The 22,061-nt window shown below is 44.6% G+C and overlaps 1 protein-coding gene across 1 annotated transcript in view; it reads right to left on the bottom strand.

The window, feature by feature from the left end:
- Positions 1-7,055: 7,055 nt before the first annotated feature.
- The window catches only part of Xrcc5 (X-ray repair cross complementing 5), a 96,629-nt gene continuing 81,623 nt past the window's right edge, over positions 7,056-22,061 (bottom strand). Inside the window, exons 20-21 of the mRNA XM_038338727.1 lie at positions 8,051-8,122; positions 7,056-7,300 (exon numbers count right to left, since the gene is read on the bottom strand). Of these exons, the coding sequence (XP_038194655.1) occupies positions 7,286-7,300; positions 8,051-8,122 (87 nt within the window). The 3' untranslated portion in view covers positions 7,056-7,285. The remainder of the gene's footprint in view (positions 7,301-8,050; positions 8,123-22,061) is intronic.

Consider the following 22,061-nt stretch of genomic DNA (forward strand, 5'->3'; position numbering starts at 1 on the left):
TCTATAGCTAAAGTACTCTTGACTGATCTATCCATGACATCAACAAGACCTGGACACTGCATTCCTTCCTTTCTCAGAACAAATTTTGTCCCTGTTATATTATGTAACATTTTGCATTGTAAACATTCTAACATTGTAGAAGTAAGGATGAAGGCTGGTGAGATGAAGCAGTAGGGAAAGAAACTTACCACTAAGTCTGGACTTGAGTCTGACCTCCGCGTGACAGGCAAGAACTAATTCCTTCACGTTGTCCTCTAACCTCCCTCCATAGGGTGTGCAGAGAGGGGTGGGGTAATAGAAGTGGAAATAATTATTTTAAATTGGAATGTAAAGCAAAATGGCCACCAGTTTGGGTTTTTTTTCTTCTCTTAACACCACCAGTAGTATTTTGGATCTGAAGAAATACTATATTTAAAAACTTTCTTTGAAATGGGCTGTTGGATCTGTCAAAGTTTTGGTTTTTCCAAAGGTCACACTGTCCTTCGCACTGCTTCATGGTGGCCAGATCCAAGAGAGATAGAGACAGGGAGAGTGGCGCATGTCCACACGAGCCCTGGGAAGTCTCTGCTGCCAAAGAACAAGGTCCCCTTGAAATGGAAAATATGTCATCTGTACCAAAATATATTTATGCTGGCATTAAGTTTCTTTCAAATTGTCTCTGGAGCATGCGACACATTCCTTTGCTTATCTGCGGTGGCCTCTTGACTTCTGAGAGTCCATCTGACACGGGAAAACTGAAAAGTCACCTCCGGCCAGTCTTTCTGAAACATGATCAAAGTACTGATAGGTCTGCTTTAAGGGATGACTAACACAGGGTGTGGCTGCCTGAGATGACATGAAGAACAGCAAGAATTTAAATTCTAAGTCCTGTACCTCCCTCAGCTTTGGATGACGTTCCCTCCAGTCAGAGGCCAACTCCCCCTCCCCCCAACTGATCCCCATAGCCCTCAGACACATGAGGCAGACTTGGTCTCAGGTCTTTCCTGTGATATGAACCTAAAGTCAGCAATGACTTTGATTATAGCTCACTCCTCAGCTTTATCTGGCCCAGGCCTGATGCTGGCCTCCAAAGGGGAGTCCACGCTCACTCGGGATGGAGGCCGACACCCCTCATCTTCTCTGGCCAATCCTGGGGCACAGTGATGTGGAGGGTCTTCTGTTTTAATAAAGAAACTGCCTTGGCCAGCCCTTAGGTGGGTGGAGTAGACAGAACAGGAAGAAGGAAGTGAGGTAGATGGCTCAGACAATTGCCCTGCCTCTACAGCCAGATGCGATGAAGCCAGCCACCAGGTTCGATGTGCTGAATCTTTCCCGGTAAGACACCATTCGTGGTGTTACAAAGATTATTATATATGGGTTAGTCAAGATGTAAGTAAGAGGCTGAAACTAATGAGCCAGGCAGTATTTAAAAGAATACAGTTTCCGTGTAATTATTTCGGGTAAAGCTAGCCGGTGGCCGGGAGCTGGGGTGGCGGGAAGGAGCAGAGTGCTGACAAACGGAGCTGCAGGGATGACAGCAGACTCAGAAATGCTGGGCCCCTCACACTGCCCAGGTGGAGCTTGGGTAGTAGACCATCTGGCTTCAAAAACGTCCTGAGGCCTTCTGCATCCACCCCCAATCCTCTCTGTCCATAAAAACTAATAAGAAATCAAACATATATTTCCACCTTCTATTCTTACTAGGGTAGAGATAAATAAAATTCATGCTTATATCATATACTCTGCCCAGGGATTAACTATGCTTGTCTCTATGTCTCCGGGTAAGACTGTTTCTAGCAGTGTAGACACTGCCAGAGAACGAACAGAAAATCTTTCTTGTTTCCAAAATCACCAGAGGAGATCCCTCGGAAGGAAAGTGTTAATACTAGTAACAGACTCAACATTCTTGAGACAAACAAAAAACAATGTGGTCATATGGCAGAGATGCGATTCTTTGATGGTGATTTTGATCTTGCCCCAGTATGTGCTGACTTAATCGCCTTCAAAGCAACAGCTTGCAATGCAGTTTGAAAACCGTGAGCTGTGACAAACCCGGGCAGGCTGTCTTTGGTGCATTCCTGGACCAGATCTTATCTGTAGGCTCTTTCTCTATGATCTTCTGAATGGAAAACTGCAGAGGCTTGGTTCTGGTTACAAGCATGAAGATTCTTTGTCTGACTGCTAAGGAGAATACAGTTGGCTGGGGTCCTACAGTTGACTATTTAGACAGCAAGAGATCAGTTCATAACACTCATCTGTGAGAATCAGATAATCAGCTCCAAAGACATGAGCAAGAAGCAGATGTACATGTGAGACTTATCCATAGCCACCCACCACAAATGAAGACGAGAATGCCCACACACAACTGGGATTTCCCTGCTCCCCGAGACTACTCTCCCCTACTGAGGATACAACATGGCCTTCCTACCTGCCTCCAGCTTCACAGCTCTGTCCTAGCTTATCATGGAACCTTCACCAACACAAAGGCTGGAAACCAGCCAGAACACTTGCCTACTGCCTCTCCCCCCACACCACCCCTTTACCCAACAAATCAGACCTGTTTCTAAATAGAGAGTTCTGCTCCAAGGTAAGTTTTATTTCTCTGGGTTGTTAAAGACATTCTCCTATAACAGTATGCCTCCATGAACCTTACCAATAATACAACTTTTAGCATGCTGCATAGTAATAATTGTTACTAACCCCATCCCGGGTGTGTACGGGTCCCCAGTTTCCTGACCCATATTGAATAGCAAAGACAGGTGGATGGAGAATGTGTGTGTTGAAGATGGGCCATGTTTCTGGAGCTGCTTCCTCTGCATAGCGGTCCATGCCAGTTCCCATTGTTCTGCAGCTCCTGCAAAGCCCGCCGCTGGATCCCTTCCACTCTCCAGGCATTGTCGCCACAGCTAAAGTGCAAAGACGGCTTTCACTTCGCTGCTCACATAGGTGAAGGGACCTGCTATGCCTCACAGCTGTTAAGTGCCCATGGCATTGAGATTCAGCAGGCACACAGCATCTGAGTCACAGTCTGCAACACTATGCCATTATGCCTCTAGAGTGATTAGTTCTGAATTATGCTTAAATAGAAGAAGGGGGCACTTTCTTTCCAAAATGATCTCAAGACACCAACACTGGAGATTGCAAGTCTACACTTCTGATGGGTGGACAAGGCTACATGAAGGTCAAAAGGTGAGGGAGAGCAAGCTTGCCTACTATGGGGAAGGATTCCAAATGTGACTGGTAACTGGGCTGTGTAGATCATCTGTGAGTTTAAACATTATATTCTATCTACTTTGTGTACTATTCTGCAAATCAGGAAAGCCACTCCTAACAAGCTCAACAATGTGTCATTGCTCTGCCCAGCTTAGAGGCACACTTTAAAGGGTAGCCATGAGCTACAGTGTAACTGTTCCAAAGCCTTGGTGTCTGGAAAGCAGCATGGTGATTTCCATTTTGTTGTTGGCTCCCTGTGTACTTGCCTCTATGGGAGAGAGGCAAGGCAACAACAAATGGCCATTTCTTGGGCCCTGGTCAATACCAACAAAATCAAAACCTAGGGTGCGATATCATCTATAGTCCACAGCAGGACACTTTGAGAGTTTAAGAGGACTCATTATGCCAAGACAATTTCACTGGTCACCTTGCCAAAACTACCAAAGCATATTCTATGCCCCACCTTTGATTACACAGGCTATAATTTTTTATGTAGTAACTAGATGAGTGGGACCATGTCAAACAGCCGCAGGTGGTACTGAAAACCAACAACAGAAGATTCAGATCCCAAAAGAAACACAACGGAGATATAACCAAGAGTGAGACCTATTAAAAAGTTTGTCAGGCCAGAGATGGCTCAACAGGTCAAGGTGCTTGCCACCAAGCCTGATGACCCGAACTCAATATGCAGGACAATGATGGAGAGGACAGACACCTGCAAGTTGTCCTCTGGCTTCCTTCATACACAAACAAAAGGAATTACAATCTTTGTGTAAAAGAGTTCATGTGCCCTGCTTACGCTTTCCAGCTGGAACACTCATGGTCTGTGGAGAGCGCCTTAGCACGTACTGAGTACTTCCGCTCAGTGAGCCTGCGAGGCAGTTGGCCCTATAACTTGGCAGAGGCTATGCAACAAGTGGTACCCAACTCCTGAACCCCCACTGCATCCCCTCACAGCACCTAAGCTGAGAAGCCAAAACGTTGGTGTTCTGGAAAACGAGGGCACTGTGAAATGAACACCAGGGGAGAAAGGGCCGCCAGCAGGCTGTCTGCTGCTCAGCAGAACCGGCCGGGAAGCATTCACTGCACCTCTCAAAGCAAAAGCATGTGCACTCGTTCATTTACTTGAAATATCATCCTAGTCTGGAAAAACAAAACAAAGCTGGTGAGATGGCTTGGTGGCCAAGACACTGGCCACTGCTCTTCCAGAGGACCCAGGTTTGATTCCCAGTGCTCACGCAGCGGCTTACAATGCATTGTAACTCAGTGCCAGGGAATCCAAGTCCTTCTTCTGGCCTTCCTGGGCAATCTACACATGGGACACACAGATACACATGTCAACAGAAATACTCATACACATAAAAATAAAATAAATCTTTGGTGTGGGAGGTACTTCTGTCTATGTATTGCTTTTATTGGTTAATGAAAAAAGAAGTGCTTTGAGCCTACGGCAAGGGCAGAACAGAACTAGGCAGGAAAAGCTAGGCTGTATGCTGGGAGAAAGAGGGCGGAGTCAGAGAGAAGCCATGGAGCTGCAGCCAGAGATAGACATTGGGAACTTTACCTGGTAAGTCACAGACATGTGATGATACACAGATTAATGGAGATGGAATAAATTAATATCTAAGAGTTAGCCAATAAGAAGCTAGAGCTAAGGGGCCAAGCAGTGATTTAATTAATACAGTTTCTGTGTGATTATTTCAGAGCTAAATGGCCAGGAACCAATAAGCTCCCTCCTTACTACAAATCTTAAAAAAAAAAAAAAAAAACCACACACACACACAAAATAAAAAATGCCCAGCCCCTTCACTCGTTCCAAGAGTAAAAATTCTGCCAAAGAGTTGTAAGCATCATTTAAAATAGTGACCTTAATGGAGCTTGGGGGGAGATGCATAGCCTTAAAAGGGCATATGGAAATGTACGGGGGCTAAGTCTCCCTCTCCCTCTTTTTTCTGGACTGGCTCTCAGAGCCAATAAACTCCAGTGGCGTGGGAGACCCAAGGTGGCAGAGACCATTCCATGACTTCCGTGCACATTCAAGCCTGGCACATGTGAGAATGCTGAGCTTCAGAGGACTTGTCTGTGGCTGATGGACGACAGCTCAGTGCTTATGACTTCCAAGGTAAGATGTCAGCAGAAAACCTGGGCACTCTGTAGACCTGCAGATCTCATTTCACAGAAATAAAATTGATCCAAAGCACACCTCACCCACTCGCAACAGTATGCTTCATGATGTCAGCAAGCAAGCATCACTGTGCCTATATGAAATCGATTTGGAAATCACATGTAATTTAGTCTTTCTCATTCCTCCCTCTCATCTCCCAGCATCCTAAGGAGGGGCTGGAGAGATGAATGGTTCAGCAGTTCAGAGCACACAGTACTTTTGCAGAGGACCTGAATTCAGTTCCTAGCACCCACACTGAGTGGCTCACAATAACCTGTAACTCCAGTTCCAAGAGACCCAATGTCCTCTTCTAGTCTCTGCAGGCTCCTATGCTCATACATGCATACCCACAAACAGACAAACACATAGACACATAATTAAAAAGAAAGAAAACTATTATTAAATCTGTAAGGCTAAATTGACTCAACCTTTTTTCTGGTTTGATGGGACAGAATTGCCCACACTGACTTATAGGGTCACACTTACCAAGTCATGGTCCAGGAGGAGGTAGAAATAGTACATTACAGACTTCAAAGAACAAAGCTCTCACTCTGTGATTTGAAGACTGTCTCAGCAAGTCACGTGCATCCCCTGGGCTTTAGCTGTTCTTGCTAAACACCTGAGTCCTTTTAAAGCAGCCCACAGGAGACAGAGGCAGGTTGGTCTCTGAGTGTGAAGCAAGCATGGTCTACCTAGGGAGTTCTAGGACAGCCAGAGCTACATAGTGAGGCCTTGTCTCAAAGATGGGTTGGGGGTGGAGGGTGCCCGAACATCAAGACTGACTCTAGTGTTCAGATTATCAAGGGGAAGACGCCAAGGGCCCAGTGTGAACCACACCACCATCTCCCTGGCAGTAGGACACCTGATTTGAAAGTTCATCTTCAGTTCATGCATGGATCATATTTAATTTTCAGCTCTGGATACATTTTTGCATATACTTAGCAGTGATCCACAGGGTAATGAGCCATTCATGCTTTCAGCATGCCATCCACAAATGAATTCCACCCACAACCACTTACGGGGTGTTGAGGACACATGATGTTTGGGGCTATCAAGGAAGGAGGATAAGATTTTGGGGAAGGAATGAGGACAAAAGGAAGAAAATAAGTGCTTTGCTAGTTTCCTAAGAGGGTGAAACATTCAGATGTATAAAAGCTGACTTGGGCAGAGAAAAGACAGGCTGTGAAATTAAAAAGGCTTTTTAGTGAAGCCTGTGAGTAAGGACCAACAGAATGACAATTTTAAACCCTGATACTGAATCTCTCAAGCCTTGCATTTTTCCAGAGATTGCCAGTCTGGCAGAGACTGGGCTGAATGAGGGCCTTCTCTTCACAAGAACACTGTTGTTCCCACGCTAACATGCTGTGCAGGGTGACTGTGCCCCCTCCCATGCTGTCAAAGGAAAGCCACCAGAATATGAGCTGACAGTGGTAGTGAAATCGCTTAAGAGAGAGAGAACTGGGTCAGTCGTTCCTGTGCCTTTCTAACTCACTTACTTGGTAAAAACTAACCACTACTGCTCCCTCTCCATAAGCTGCTATTGCTGCAGGTGGGCCTGAGGAAGGTGCCCATAAGTGTCTAACAGCCTCACAAGGACCATGTTCCTCACCAGCACACCAGGACAGGGAGAAGTCTACTTTCCAGAAATTTCAATGTATGTGTCTAATATACCAAAAAGAATAAGACTTCACACAAGAAATAATATGCCAATCAAAAAATAATGACTCTTTATAAATTTGGATGGGGTCTAAGTTATTCCTTGTAATATATGTATATGTGGTCACTCTGTAGAGATTTGGGGGTGATTCACTCCCAAGCTGTCTTCTGGGATGATCGCCAGAGCTTCAAGTCCCTGAATGGCTTCCAGGATCCTTTGTCAGAGCTCTCAGCAACATGGAAATGGCACTCTTGGATTCCTGACGTCATGGTCTATATCATGTCCAGCTGAAAATGAGAACAATGAAAACAACATATTTAGGAGGGGATCAGCAGCCCTCAGTCCTGCGGCTCCGGCGAGAGGCTGCATGGAAGTTGTACTGGCAGCCACACACACGGATGAGTATTCTCCAACACCAAATATTTCCTCATTCCAGCCCTCAAAACTTCTCCACAGCAAGGCTGAGAGCCTAGTGTGTGGTCACGTGAGGCTGAAGGGCACGGTTTTCCAGGCATGGGCTCTAGCTGCGAAAGCTTCCCAGGCACCCACAGCGCCGGGTGATGAGGTTCAGGAAACTTCAAAAACCTGTCAGTCTGCTTTGCTTATATGAAGTTAATTGAGAACACCAGGAAGCGGGCTTTCTGAAGGGTGTTTGTATTTGTCAGCCCACACAGACTGCATGTTACACTGCTCATTCTGGTGAAGAACAATTTCGGTAAATTATAACGTTCTTCTACTAAGGGAATAGCTTCCCTGGCTCTTTTTCAGTTCTTCAGAGGTGAGGATTAATCTGAACGAACACTATAATTGAAACTGCAGAACTTAAGAATCCCCATTATGAAATTACCTATATGATTAAATTCGTGATAGTAATAATTAATTGTAATGGTAATAATTAACAGTGCAAGGAGTGTCTGTTGTGTGTAAAATTAACACACAAATAAAAAAAACCAAGTCTACAATGACGGGTTTTGTGGCTGTATTTCAGCTCAGACAGTTCAGTCTTTAAACACCTGGTGCTTATTAAAAGTACTTACTAAATCATCCACATCACCACCTTCTTCAAGTCCTGCTGCATCTTCCTTGGCTTTGCCTTTGGGGGCTAGAAACTATAAACAGGAAGTTGGTCATAACAATAAAATAAATATTTTTGTGGTTTTTTTATGAAAAGAATAGGCAAATGCAGAAAGGTTCTGAGACACACGGCATGGGCTCTCTTGTTCCTAAGCAAGACTAGTTTTGAGGTTTGACAGTCCACACTAACTTGTCGCCAGAGAGAGTTCTGGGAGAAGAAATATCAGTTCTTGGTAAAGAGGTGATTAACTGGGCATACCTGATATTTCGTCTTTTCCATAGGGTGTGCTGGCATGTTCAGGTTAAGAAAATAATAAAGGCCCTGCCCTGCACCCTGAGTAAAACCAGCACCTCTTGGTCTCCTCTGAAAGGAGCAGAAGAATTAAGCAGTTAGTCATCTTTTTTCCTGAATCTAACTGGGGACAAATGTCAACAGAGAACAAAACGCGAGCCTGTTTAATCTGCGGAGATCCTTCTGTTTGTGTTAGAAATGGTTTGAAAACAGACAGATGAGAACACTACATCAGTGTGCTAAGAGCCGGAGCTTCTAAAAGGCAGACACACTGAAAAGTCTGTACGGATGCAGGAGTGATATCAGATTTTGAAAAGCACTAAGTGCTCTGGAAATTATCCGAACACCATTTCCCACCCTAGTCCTCCAGGCGGAATAGCAGGGAACCTTTCCAGACGTCGTGGCATGGAAGGGGTGGATCTGACCAAGGCGTCCTGTGCCGGCACAAAAGGTGACCTACACTCCAGGAGAGAGAGATGAGCCTGTAGAAGTGTTTTAAATGGGGCGGTGGAGGTGGGCATGGCTTTCTGTTGTTATTCTGTGTGACAAGCAAGCCTTCCAGCTCAATCCAAGCAACAAGGAAAGCATGTACTTACAACTTTTTCTTTCCTAACATGAAAACTGTTTTCCCTACTAATCCCTGTTTCTTTTATAAACGACAGGAATGACCATCACCTCTTTATCTTTTTCTCAACTGGAATCGTGTTTGGACTGATCCTGGGGGTCAGTCCACCCACGCGTTAGTGCTGCACACTCTATGTACAGTGCATTCGACTGGGGACCCAGGGTCCTCAATTTCTTTTCTCTTGTCGTAATCGCCGCTCAGAGCGGGGGGGGGGGGGTCAGCCTCGCTGGTTTCTGGGTCATCCTACCAGATCCAGCTAGGCCATAGCACCCCACCCGTGGACAGAGGACGCTCTTCCATGTGGTCTTGGGTGTTCGTGCTGTTTCACGGGTTTTCACAATTTTGGCTCTGGATAGCAACCAGCTCTCCGGCTTTTAAACTTCCAGCCGGCTTTTTTAATTCCAGCCGTGGCGTTGAGCAGTTTTTTTTTTTTTTTTTTTCGGTTTCAGCCTTTTGCGCCTCCCCTCTGCGGCTTCTGTTATGTCATGGCGGCTCAGCAACAGAGCAGATCATGCCTTTAGGTCCCTCTCATTAAACTTAAAGTCCTTACGGCTCAAAAATTGTAACTTTTTTCCTGCAACACTTGGCTGCCACCATCTTGGCTGAGGGCCAGGTGGATCAGGTGACTCGTTGCCATCTTGGCTGAGAGCCAAGCTCTCCCAATTTCACCCTGCCTCTTCACCAGGTCTTCACTAAAATTCTCCTGTTAACTCTGCTACATGTGTTTTGTGCAATGGTATGTCTTTGATAGGGCCCATCAAAGGTATCCATGTTGCCCAATTCCTGTTCATTATATTTTAAACTGGTTTGTACTTCTAAGTCTCTTACAAAAATGCCTTAAGCTGTTCTCTACCATTATCAATTCGACATTAACCTTCCATTGTCAGCAGATTCTTCTTTCTGCCTTTTTACAAGTCTGGATCTTACCTGTTAAGAGCCAGTATACTACAGCTATATTTAATCCAGCCCTCAACTGCTCAGAGATCTGGGGAATGTGATATTTAAATATTTAATTATTAAAAGCTTTCCATAACAAAAAGAGACAGGTTGGCTCCTAGCAGCAGCTCTCTGCTCCCTCCAAAGAAGACAGACGCGCACAGAACAACGTCCTTCTACAGTTCACAGTGACTGCCAAGCGCTGATCATTGGGAAAAACTGTCTTTCATCTAAACTAAAGACCTCCAAACGTGGACAGAATCACTGGAATCGACAAGCCTAGCTTCTCAGGTCAAGGTAGGCCTATTTTCCTCAGATTTCTTAGCCCACAAGGTCTTCTGGAGCCTGGCAGGCCTGCGCTAACCAACAAAGGTCAAGTGCAACCTTCAGCGACTGTGGAGGACCTAAAAAGAGTAGCTCTGGGTGCCAACCAAGTAAGTTCTCTGTCATTTTTTAATCAGTAACTCAAGTAAAACCTTATTCTTCTCAAAGATCTCTGACAGTTTGATAGCTGAGAGGTTTTCCCAGATTACTTCACCAAACAAATTTCAAATCAAATTTATCTCTTATGCTACAGTCATTATATGTCTAAAACTTCTGTTTTCACAAATTCAAGGAGTTCTTATGAGTTCCAGGGAGCCAAATTAAAGAATCTACCTTAAACAGGTCAGATACCCGCTTAATTCCCTGGTCCAAAAATTTTTTCCTTAATTTAACTTTGTTCTTTGTTCTGCCAATACCTTAGAGACACCACACATTTCCATACCACAGACATCGGTCAGAAGCAAAGACACCAGCTACACCAGGATGTGACCAGCACCCAGCCTTCTCTCGGGTTCCCCCCAAAGACGACTACCACAATCAGCAGGAAGCAGTTTTGAGAATTCGCCGCCCCAATTCCTTCAAACTGTGGTGTCTAATCTGCTTTTTATTATAAGGAAGACCTGGGAATGTTATGGTTTTGGTCCCTGTCCCTTTAAGAGACAAGGCCACGCCCATTCCCTCCCCATCCGCTGAGGCAGGCTGATCTTCAGCTTCCTGCCTGAGCTCACTCTCTTTTTCCATCTTCCTCTCGGACAGGCAGCTTTGCTTCTGCCTCTCTTCCCCTTTCTCTCTCTCTCTCTCTCTCTCTCTCTCTCTCTCTCTCTCTCTCTCTCTCTCTCTCTCTCTCTCTCTCTCTCCCCCTCTCCTTTAATAAAGCTTTATGTCTATTTTCTGTGTCTGTGCTGTTAAGCTGCCACCGCCACCGCCATTAATCTGCCGCCACCGCTGCTCTGGTCACACCTGGGGCAGACAGTCTCAACAGACTGTAACACAGTTTAGGTATCACTGAGTCTACATATTTATTCTGGATGATATTACTAAAGATATCTGAGGGCTAACTGCAGAGAAATGAAGTTTTACACATGGTTTAATATGTATGTCAAAGGTTAAAAATAAGCTATGCTCGCCCCTTGATTCTTAATCTTTATAACTGTCCTGATTGATTATTACACTAAAATAATTATTTTCTACCTTGCTTCTTCTGCTCATTACCATTAATCAACACAGACAATTCCCACATATCAGAAATATATAGTAAGACTTACCTAGTTAGAGTGAAAAGAATAAAGCTCTCATTATATACCCTGTGAGGCCACAAATGACCAGCACCTCCCAAAGAAATGACAACCCCCATGGGCCCAGTGGCAATGGCCCACTACATAAAGCACTCAGCAACCTGAAACATGGTAGGTTTTCTTAATGAAACTTTTTTCTTTTTCTTTCTTTCTTTCTATTTTTATTTTATTTATTATGCATGCAGTGTTCTGCCTGCATGTATGCCTGCAGGCCAGAAGAGGGCACCAGATCTTATTAAAAATGGTTGTAAGTTACCATGTCATTGCTGGGAATTGAACTCAGGACTCTGGAAGAGCAGCCAGCGCTCTTAACCATTGAGTCATCTCTCCAGCCCAGTACTCCTTGATGATAAAAAACCCTAATTCATCCCGGCGTTGATCCTCTAAGTTCCAGTTCCCATTGCCTCACCACCTGCAAGGCTTCATAGTGCAATTAAAGAATAAATTAAGACAGGATCGCCTGCACAGTATGGTCATGGTATATATAATTAAACACGAATGGCACATCTCTGAGATGAGGCCAAATTCCTACAAAGAGCAGAGCAGCAGAAAAAAAAAAAAAGAAAGAAAAAAAGGAAAAAAAAAGCCCTGAGTTTCCACCAATTTCAGAACACCTGCAGCTGAATTCCTGACAAATCTCCACATTCCTGCATAAGCAGATTATGGCTAAAGGCTGGGCCTCCTTATCCTTCGCAAAGCCCCAGGCTGATCTCTTCTGCAGGTCCGCTCCTCATCAGCTTTAACAGCAAGTAATTTCTAGTCTGTGCAGTGACCAGGAAGCTAGAGAGTGAGCACTGGAGGACTGGCCTGCTTCCTCAATTGAAGAAGCAAATTCTCAGGTCACAGCAGAAAAGGGCAAGAGTCACCCCATCTGTTGTCATTCTTTTCCTCTGCAATATGCCTAAGTGGACAAAACCAAATGGACACATGGATGGCATGCTTGCCCTTCCTCATACCACCATCATTTGCTTGGGTTTACCACAGAGAGCCTTCTCTATAAAGATCTCTAAAGATCGCTATAAATGAACCGACAGTAGCACTTCCTCTAAGCACACAAGACTCACTCAGAGAAGTGGACTCAATAAGCTCTGCACTGGAACTCATTAGACTGAAAGCTAACAATTGGACCCTGACCAACACCCATGTCCAGGGCTGTGGTGGCTCACACATGCAGTCCCAGCACTTGACCAACACCCATGTCCAGGGCTGTGGTGGCTCACACATGCAGTCCCAGCACTTGACCAACACCCATGTCCAGGGCTGTGGTGGCTCACACATGCAGTCCCAGCACTTGCAGGCAGGGCAAGTGAACTGCCAGAGTGCAGAGCTCCAAGAAGCTGGGCCTACACAGGGGTTCCAGGCCAGCCTGAACTATGAAGTGAAACTGTCTCAAAACAAAACCCCAAGGCTTTTACACTGGGCCAAGTCCAACACCATCAGATAACTACAGATTATTCAAAAACATCAGGTTGGAACAATAGTGGTAATGAGATTGACTAGCATCTGCAAAGTCTTGATCCAATCCCAATACTATAGCAGCAAAAAATAACAAAACGAACAAACAAACCAAAGCAAGATGTGGTGGTTCAATCATGAGGTGAAGAAAGGGAAGAATCCAAGGTTCAAAGGTCACCCTCCACCACAAGACAAATGCAAGCCAGTATGGGTTACATGAGCCCTGGCTTAAAACAAATACAAATCAATCAAAAGGAACACAAGTTTGCCTAAAATGATAGAATCTGGGGTTTCACTAATGCGATTCCCAGTTTATTTCATTCTTTTTTTTCTCATTTTTTTTTATTAAAGATTCCCATCTCCTCCCCTCCTCCTCCCCCTTCCCTCCCCTCCCTTCCACCCATACCCCCACTCCACCCCTCTCCAAGACAAACAGTCATCAGGGTTCCCTTTACTATGTTAAGTCCAAGGTCCTCCCAGCTCCCCCTAAGTCCAGGAAGGTGAGCAACCAAACTGACAAGGCTCACAGTGAGCCCGTCCATGCTGTGGTTCTTAAGGATAATTCAGTGAGGCAGGAAAATGCTGCAGCCTGGAGCGAAGGACACAGCTGGACCTTAGCTCTGCTGGTTCCCGGGAGCCCCCAGGCCAGGACCTGGCCATCTCACAGCTAATTATTCCCAAACATCCCCTCAGTTTACAGGTTTGTGCTTAGTCTCAAATAAACATTTATGTAGGTGTAAATGCTCTAATTACAGGGGTTCTACCCAGCGTCTATCCAAGTATGTACACATACATGTATCTTCCATGTCTTCATTTACAAATATAAATGACTTTCGAAAGAAACCCAATGCCTGTCATCGGGAGAAAGGATAGATACGGCAGGAATCACAACAGGGACTTTACACAGCTGGAACACAGGAAAGAGTAGCTGTGATAAATCACAAAAGGTATGACTTCAAGTCTACGAAGGCCAGCAACAGACAAAAAGGATCTCAAGTGACAGTCAGTAGCAGCTATTCAGAAAGGTGCCAGGGAACCTTTGAGCAGTAAACAGTCATATGATATTTTTAAACAAGCTGTATGCACACAATGTTTGTAAATGTTTACTACATGTATGAACTGCCTTAATAAAAAGTTCAAATGTAAAAACTATCAAACTTGCCAGGTGGTGGTGATGCACACCCTTAATCCCAACACTCAACAGGCAGAGGCAGAATGATCTGTCAGTTCAAAGCCAGCCTGGTCTACAGAGCAAGTTTCAGGACAAACAGGGCTACCCTGAGAAACACTGTTTTTTTTGTTTTGTTTTGTTTTGTTTTTAATTTTTTTGTTTTGTTTTTTGAGACAGGGTTTCTCTGTGGCTTTGGAGCCTGTCCTGGAGCTAGCTCTTGTAGATCAGGCTGCTCTCGAACTCACAGAGATCCGCCTGCCTCTGCCTCCCGAGTGCTGGGATTAAAGGCGTGCGCCACCATCGCCCGGCTAGAAACCCTGTTTTGAAGAAAAAAAATTACCAAGCCTGCCATGCCTTTAATCCCAGAGGCAGGCAGATCTCTGTGAGTCCCAGGCCACCCTGATCTACAAAGTTAGTTCCAGGACAGACAGGGCTACATAGTGAGACTGTCTTGAAAAACAAGTCTAAAAAGTACTAAGCTTTAAATAACCATTAGGTAATACAGTGAGATCTCTCTCTCTCTCTCTCTCTCTCTCTCTCTCTCTCTCTCTCTCTCTCTCACACACACACACACACACACACATTTTTCCCTAACATACAGAAAAACTATATCAGTAATTTAAAGCAGAAATGGAAATGGTCACAGGGTCCAACAGAGACCACCCGTCAGAGAAATGATTCATTCTTCTTTTCTAGACAGGACCCTCCTACCTCAGCCTCACGCGGACTAAGGTTACAGGCATGTGTCACCATGCCTAGAAAGAAACAGTTCTTTGGAGCCTGGCTCACTGGTTAAGAGTACTTGCTGCCCTTCCAGAGGACCTGGGTTATTTACAGCTGTCTGAATCCCAGTTCCAGGGGATCTGATAACCTCTTCTGACTCAGGGCACTTGGCATGCACATGGCACACATACACACATGCAAGCAAAACATACACACACACGAAAATAAACAAGAAAAATTTTCTTTGCTTTTTGTTTGTTTTGGTTTTTGGCAACCAAACCAAGGACCCTGGGCAGGCTGGTCAAGTGTACTACCACTAGGCTACACGGCACTCAGAGCAATGATTCTTAGACTTCATCTTATACTCTTTCATCAGGATTCTACGTCCAAGAACAGGATTCCCAGCCAGTGATTTCCTATGGAAAGACTACATTAAATACTAATGACAGGCATAACGCTCCCCGCTAGGAATAGAACAAGTTCAGCAAAAATATCAACGGGTCACAGGGACATTAAAACGAATTACAGAGAGCAGTATTTTACCTAGATTTCAGAATGGAATGAGAGATGCCAGGAAACTTAAAGAGTCTACCTAAATTTATGGACGATTTTTCATTTTAACATGGGTAGTCTGGCTGGGCTGCGCCTCGGTTCCACATGCTGCCTTCTCCTAAGTTGCAGGGTTCTAGCCACAAAACGCCATAGTTATCTCTAGGAAATACATTTCCATGTATGTACCAGGACAGACCTACCTCCATTTCTCAAAGAAGCATAGAATCCATATACTTCTAAAACATACTGGAGGAAAATGACTCTTCTTAGGGTGCTGTATTAAGTTATAATTTAATTTTCACTTCAAGTGAACACTCCTGGAACACAACTGTCTCCTTTCTAATGCCAGCATTTCACAGCAAGAACCCGACAGCTTGCTAACGTTAGGAAGCTGTGGTCAATACCTTGAAAGAAATAGATGGACTACAAGGCTGGTTCTTCTATCTTTGTGATTAGAGTCAAGGTTTGCTAAACGATTATTTGGGAAGGGACAAACCTAACAATCTGTTGACTGCAAAGCAAATGAATACTCAGTATCTGGTCAAAAAGATTCACCTTTCACCAGCCTTTCACTAGCTGAAGCATGTTACTCCTACTACAACCACAGGCAGGGCTGGGGAGGTGGCTCAGTTGGTAAAAGTGCTTGCTGCACAAGCATGAGACCCTGAGCTCAAGTCCCAGCACCCAGGTAAGAACATCAGGTGTGGCAACGAATGCCAGTGATTTCGAAATTGGAGAAGCAGAAATAGTAGGCTCCATGCGGCTGTGGGCCAGCCAGTCTATCCAAATTTGTCAGCAGAAGGTGAGTGAGAGACCCTGTCTCAGAAATTTATGTGAAGAATGACTGAGGAGCCATCTAACATTGATCTCCAACCTCCATGCACACAGCCCTGCATGTACACACATACAAACACATTGCACATACACCAACAGAAAACAATCACAATGCAGGGGAAAGACCATGTTTCCCTGAATCAGAATCTAAGTCTACATTTCTCTCCACTAAGCATCTACAGGTGCACTTTTCTCTCAAAAAACCAACAGATGCCATTTAAGAATGTTTTTTTTAAATCTTTTTAAGTATGCATGTAGTGTGTATACACATACACACACATGAGCATGCAGGTGTATACATGCTACGCTGTGCATGAGGTCAGAGGACAACAAGTGCCAGTCTGTGCCTTCCACCAGAGATCCTTTGTGTTCATCATGTACTAAGCTTTACCCACTAAGCATTCCCCAGACATAAAAACATGTTAATATAAAAAGGGCTCACTGCCATTAAGGCAGACACACGATAGTTTTGCATATCAGACACGGACAGGATGCACTGTGAAGGCGAGTCACAGACAGACTCCATTTCACGGTCTTATGGTGCTGAAATGAAGCAGACGGGGACAAGTGTGCTTTAGTGATTGTTGGTCAAAGGTCCCACTTTCAAGGCCATTCGTTCGTTCACTTGGGATTGAAGGCCCAATGCAGCACATAGAAACTGGCATTTTAATCTTCTTGCTGCTTCTAAGAGCTCACATGTAACTCCACTGAACCTTTCTTGGGCTTGGCTTCCCAGTGGTAACACGATGTATTCCACTCTAGACAGTTCTCAGCAGGTCACTGTGAAGATCACAGAGTGGTAATGGAAACCACTGGTTCTATGGTTAAATAAATACCCCATTATTTCCTACTCTTGCTTGAATATGACGTATATACAAACACAGATATACATGTTCTAAATGAGTATCATACACTGTAGAAGTTCTTTATAAGTCAAATAGTATCATAAATACTTGGTATAAATACTAAACTAAGGGCTACAAAGACGGCTCAGTGAATAGGAATACTTGTTGCAGACACATGAGTACTTGAGTTCAGATCCCAGCACCCACGTAAACAGCCAGGTGTTACTGCCTACAAGATATACTAGTGCAATAACAGCACACAAGTCATGGTAATAACTGTAATCGCCTGTCCTGTCCCTTAAGAGACAAGTCCTGCCCCCCCACCCCCTTCCACTGAAGCAAAGATCTTCTTTTGCTTCCAGCCTGCTGCTCTCTTTGGCAGGTAGCTACCAGTCTCTTCCCCCTCCCCTCTCCTCCCCTCCCCTCCTTCCTCTCTCCCTTCCTCTCACTCTCTCTCTCTCACTCTTTCTTTCTTTCTCTCTCTCTCTCTTTCCCTCCCTCCCCCTCCCCTTTCCCCTTCCCTTCCATAACCCACTAAATAAATTATACCCACTTTCTCTGCATGGCATCTATCCATCTCTCACCCACCTCGGCTCCTCATGGGACCTGTTGCCTCCCACCCACCTGGGAGCCACAGAGACCTCAGGTGGTGGGACCTGGCTGCCCCTCAGGAACTGCAGCATTTTACCTAAACCATTACAATAACCAAGCACTTTCTGATTGGATTTAAGGCCCACTCCATGAGGTGGAACCCACAACTGACACTGCAAAAGTGGCCATAAATCTGAAGCGAGATGAGCCATGGGCCTAGGGGAAAATCAACTACTATTCTGCTAACGGGACACAGCAATAAAATGACCCCTAATGGAATAGTGCCATACCCATAGATTAGTGCATGATGCAAGCCCATCAAAGAAGCTTCCCACAGTAGATGAGAATTAGCACAAAGACCTAAACTGGACACTGTGCAGCTGGAGAGAGAGCTTGAGCACCCAGTTCTCAATACAATGCCTGTATCACACCCTTTCCCTCAAGGCTCAGGGAAGAGGAGGTAGAAAGATTGTGAGAGCCAGAGGGGACTGATGACACCAAGGGGACAGTGTCTTTCAGATACATATGAAATTCAAATACATTCAAATACAAATACATATGAATTCAAAATACATATGAAATTCAAATACATATGAATTCAAAAAAGACTGTTTCAACATGAACCAAGCTACGTATGTTCAAGCCAGTCAAAACCCCAGCATTGAGAAGGGAAGTGTACACAAAGTCCCACCCCTAACCAAGAAGTTATGTGCAATTGACACCTGCTGGGAAAGGGAAATCAGTTTTCTTCAATGGAGTGTCACTGGGTTTATCAACAACACTCCAGGTCAGGCCCCATGTCCAGGAATATTTGGCCAACTTAAAACAGGCTCCATGTTTTGGGACTTTATTATTTTTTTGTAGGCTCTTTGTTTTATTCTAGTAACTTTTTTGTCTTATTATTTCTTTTGATTTCCAGGTTTACTGGGGTTTTTTGAGAGGGGAGAGGGAAAAAATGTGAAGTTGGGTGGGTAAGGAGGTAGGAAAGAGAGTGACAAGTAGGGGAAGGGGAAAGAACATGATCAAAATATACTGTATGGAAAAATAATTAAAAACAATAAAGCCAGGAATGGTGACATGCACCTGTAACCCCAGAGACGTGGGAGGTAGACAGGGGGATCACTGGGGCTATCTAGGTGCCAGCCTAGCTCCGTGTTCAGTGAGAGAGCCTGTAACGATTAGCGTTTATTGTCAACCTGACACAACCTGCGATTACCTGGGGAAAGTGTATCAGCAATAGACTGTCTAAATCAGGTTGGCATGTGAGCATGTCTATGGGCAAACTGTCTGGACGGCCTTAAAGGCTATGGGGAAACCTAGCCTGAAAGTGAGCAGCATCACTGGATTGGGAACATGGACTGCGTAAGAACAGAGAAGGCTGGGTAAGTACTAAGTGTATACGCATTCATCCTGTCTCTGCTCATCACTGGTCATGACTATCTGCTTTAGGTACCTGCCTTGACTTTCCCACAATGATGGAGTTGTAAGCCAAATAAACCCTTTCTGCCCTAAGTTACTCTCTGTTAGGATATTTTATCACAGCAAAATTATGACACTATCTGTCTCAAAGGAATATGATGGAGTGTGACAGAGCAGGACACCTGATATCCCCATCTGGCCTCCCTGCAAACATAGGCACATGCGCCCCCACATACAAGTATGCATGCACTATGTTCACATAAATACACACTCACACATACACACACACATACATGCACACACATGCACCCACATTACACTGGGGCCAGGTAGTGGCGAACACCTTTAATCCCAGCACTTGGAGACAGAAGCAGGAGGATCTTTGAATTCAAGGCTAGTCTGGTCTATAGAGCGAGTTCTGGGACAGTTAGAGCTAAACAGCAAGCCTTGCCTTGAAAAAAACAAAATAAATAAATAAATACATTGGCAGAATCACTGAGAATGTGAAAGAAAAAAAAATGGTGTTTTCTAGATGCAAAAAGAAGCCTGCCAGGTTGATGTGCGATACACTTTTGTAGAGGCTGCAAGACAACGCACACCAAAGTGCTCTCTCAGAGCTGGCCCTCCATACATTTGGCTGCATTTCCTGGCTTCTCATCTGCCATAAATGGAATTTTACTGGCAGAGAAACACTGTCCACCAAGCATGAAAGCACCAGGTAGCTGCTGACAGAAGAGCTTCTTCCACCTGTTGTACCCATGGCGCTACCTCCACTCAAAGATGGCGGCAGTCCCAGTTGTCTTAAACTACAACTGAAATCGATTCTGGGGATATTAGAATCACCCAAGGACTCCACCTTATTCCTAACAATTAGCTGAAATTTCTCTCTAAAGCTTAATTATCAGACATTAAAACTCCTGATGCATAGGTTCTGTGCTCTTTAACCTGAAAGAATATATCACAATTGCAATATAGAATGACTCTCACACAATCGAAAAGTGTTCTCTTGTTAGATTCCTTCCCTCACTAAGATGTGACATTTTTGGTTAAGATGTGATTGCTGTTGGGGGGAAAGCCTAGCTTTTGAATATTACCACTTCCCACTTCCTTTAAAAACTAGAAGATGTAGTCAGTCTCACTTAGATGACAGATTTCTCACAATGCATAATGACTAGGATTAAATTATATATGAACTTACTACTGTGTTTAGCAAGAGCCGACTGGCATAGCTTTATTCCAACTTCTCTTGGCCTGTTCCATCAAATGCTATCTGGAGTTTCATAGGTAAGATGAACATTTGTAAAAGCTGACTTTAAGAGAACCCTTGGTAACCTCAGTAAACCTCATCCAATCAGGTGAAAGCCCTGAATGACACAGCAGGTTTCTCCCAGGAGGAATTCAAGATGGTGTCACAGGCACCCCTGCCTTGATCTCAAGCCAGCCAGTCTACTGTGTGCTGGACAGCAGACGGGCAACAGTGATGACTAATGGGGCACAAAGCATCCGCCCCGCTTATAACCTGCACAGACTGTCCAGATGAGTCTTAGCATCTGTTGGAAAGGATGACATCTTGAGAGGGCTTTTGATTTTGAAGGGTTACCCTCTTGTATCTTTAAACTTGATAAGGTCATAGGTCAGTGGCAGTCAACACCCATCATCAAGGAGGATGAAGGCAATCAATGTATCTGTCTACCAGTGTCCAACTTGACTCCTCCCTCGTTACACTTGAGGTAAAAACCTGTACCCACAATCAGCCTGTGTGTGCCTACAAGTGGAGGTGGACAACCTGGAAACTTAATGAGTAGTCTTCCTTCTGTAAGAAGATCATGTTGTGGATAATACAATATGATGATTGGCACTTTCCCACCACAGGTCACTTCTGTATTCTCTAATCTAACTTTAAGCCAAGCTTAAATGCAGAAAAATATCTGGAACTTTTTATTTTTTTTAAAGGTCTCAGTTAAACAATTAAAATCTCTCTCTCTCTCTCTCTCTCTCTCTCTCTCTCTCTCTCTCTCTCTCTCTCTCTCTCTCTCTCTCTCTCTCTCTCTCCTCCCCATATTGGTCTTTCTTTGAGGACCCTTGATTGATACGTTTCAGTTTAAGGGGAAAATATTGCTACAACATTGTATAAAGTGACCAATCAGCCAAACATTTGAGTGACATTCTCAAGCCCATGGCACTCAGTCCTGACTGTGGCAGAAGTGGCTGCAGGCTCTGTGGAGCACTGAGACAATAATCAGTACCGTACAGCATCCTTCTAGTGCTACGATCTTAGTTCTCTAGGGTAGGCTCATACCTGCTCTTTAACAATGAGTGCGGGGTTGGCATCAGTTGGGGGAATGCTTCCTGTGCAAGCAAAAGGTCTTGGGTTCAACTCCCACACTGCATGCACTGGTGTGGTGGTGTATCCTCAGCAGTTGGGGATCAGAGAATTCAAGGCCATACTGAGGAGATGGCCCAGTGGGTAAAACACTTGTTGCACAAGTAGAGACCTGAGTTTGGGTCCTTAGAACCCATGTGAACACTGGCGACTGTGTGCACCTCTGGAATCTTAGTGTCCCTACAGTGGAAACAGCAGAAGCCCTAGAAGCTTGTGGGTCAGCTGCAGTGTCACAGGCAGCAGCAAGAAGAGATCCTGCCTCAAACAAGGATGACTCCAAGGTTGTCCTCTAACTGCCACACCCATGTCACAGCGTAAGTGTGCCGGCACTCACATAAACACACACTTAAACACACACACACACACACACACACACACACACACACAAAGGTTTTGTTTTTAAGCTCAAGGACTTTCTTAGCTACATAGGAAATCAAAGCCAGTCTAGGCTATAGACCCTGTCTCAAAAAAATAATCAAGAAAAAAACTTTGCAAATCAAAATACTTCATAAAAATTCTTGATTCTTGC

The sequence above is a fragment of the Arvicola amphibius genome, chromosome 8 (assembly GCF_903992535.2).
Source record: "Arvicola amphibius chromosome 8, mArvAmp1.2, whole genome shotgun sequence".
NCBI lineage: Eukaryota > Metazoa > Chordata > Mammalia > Rodentia > Cricetidae > Arvicola > Arvicola amphibius.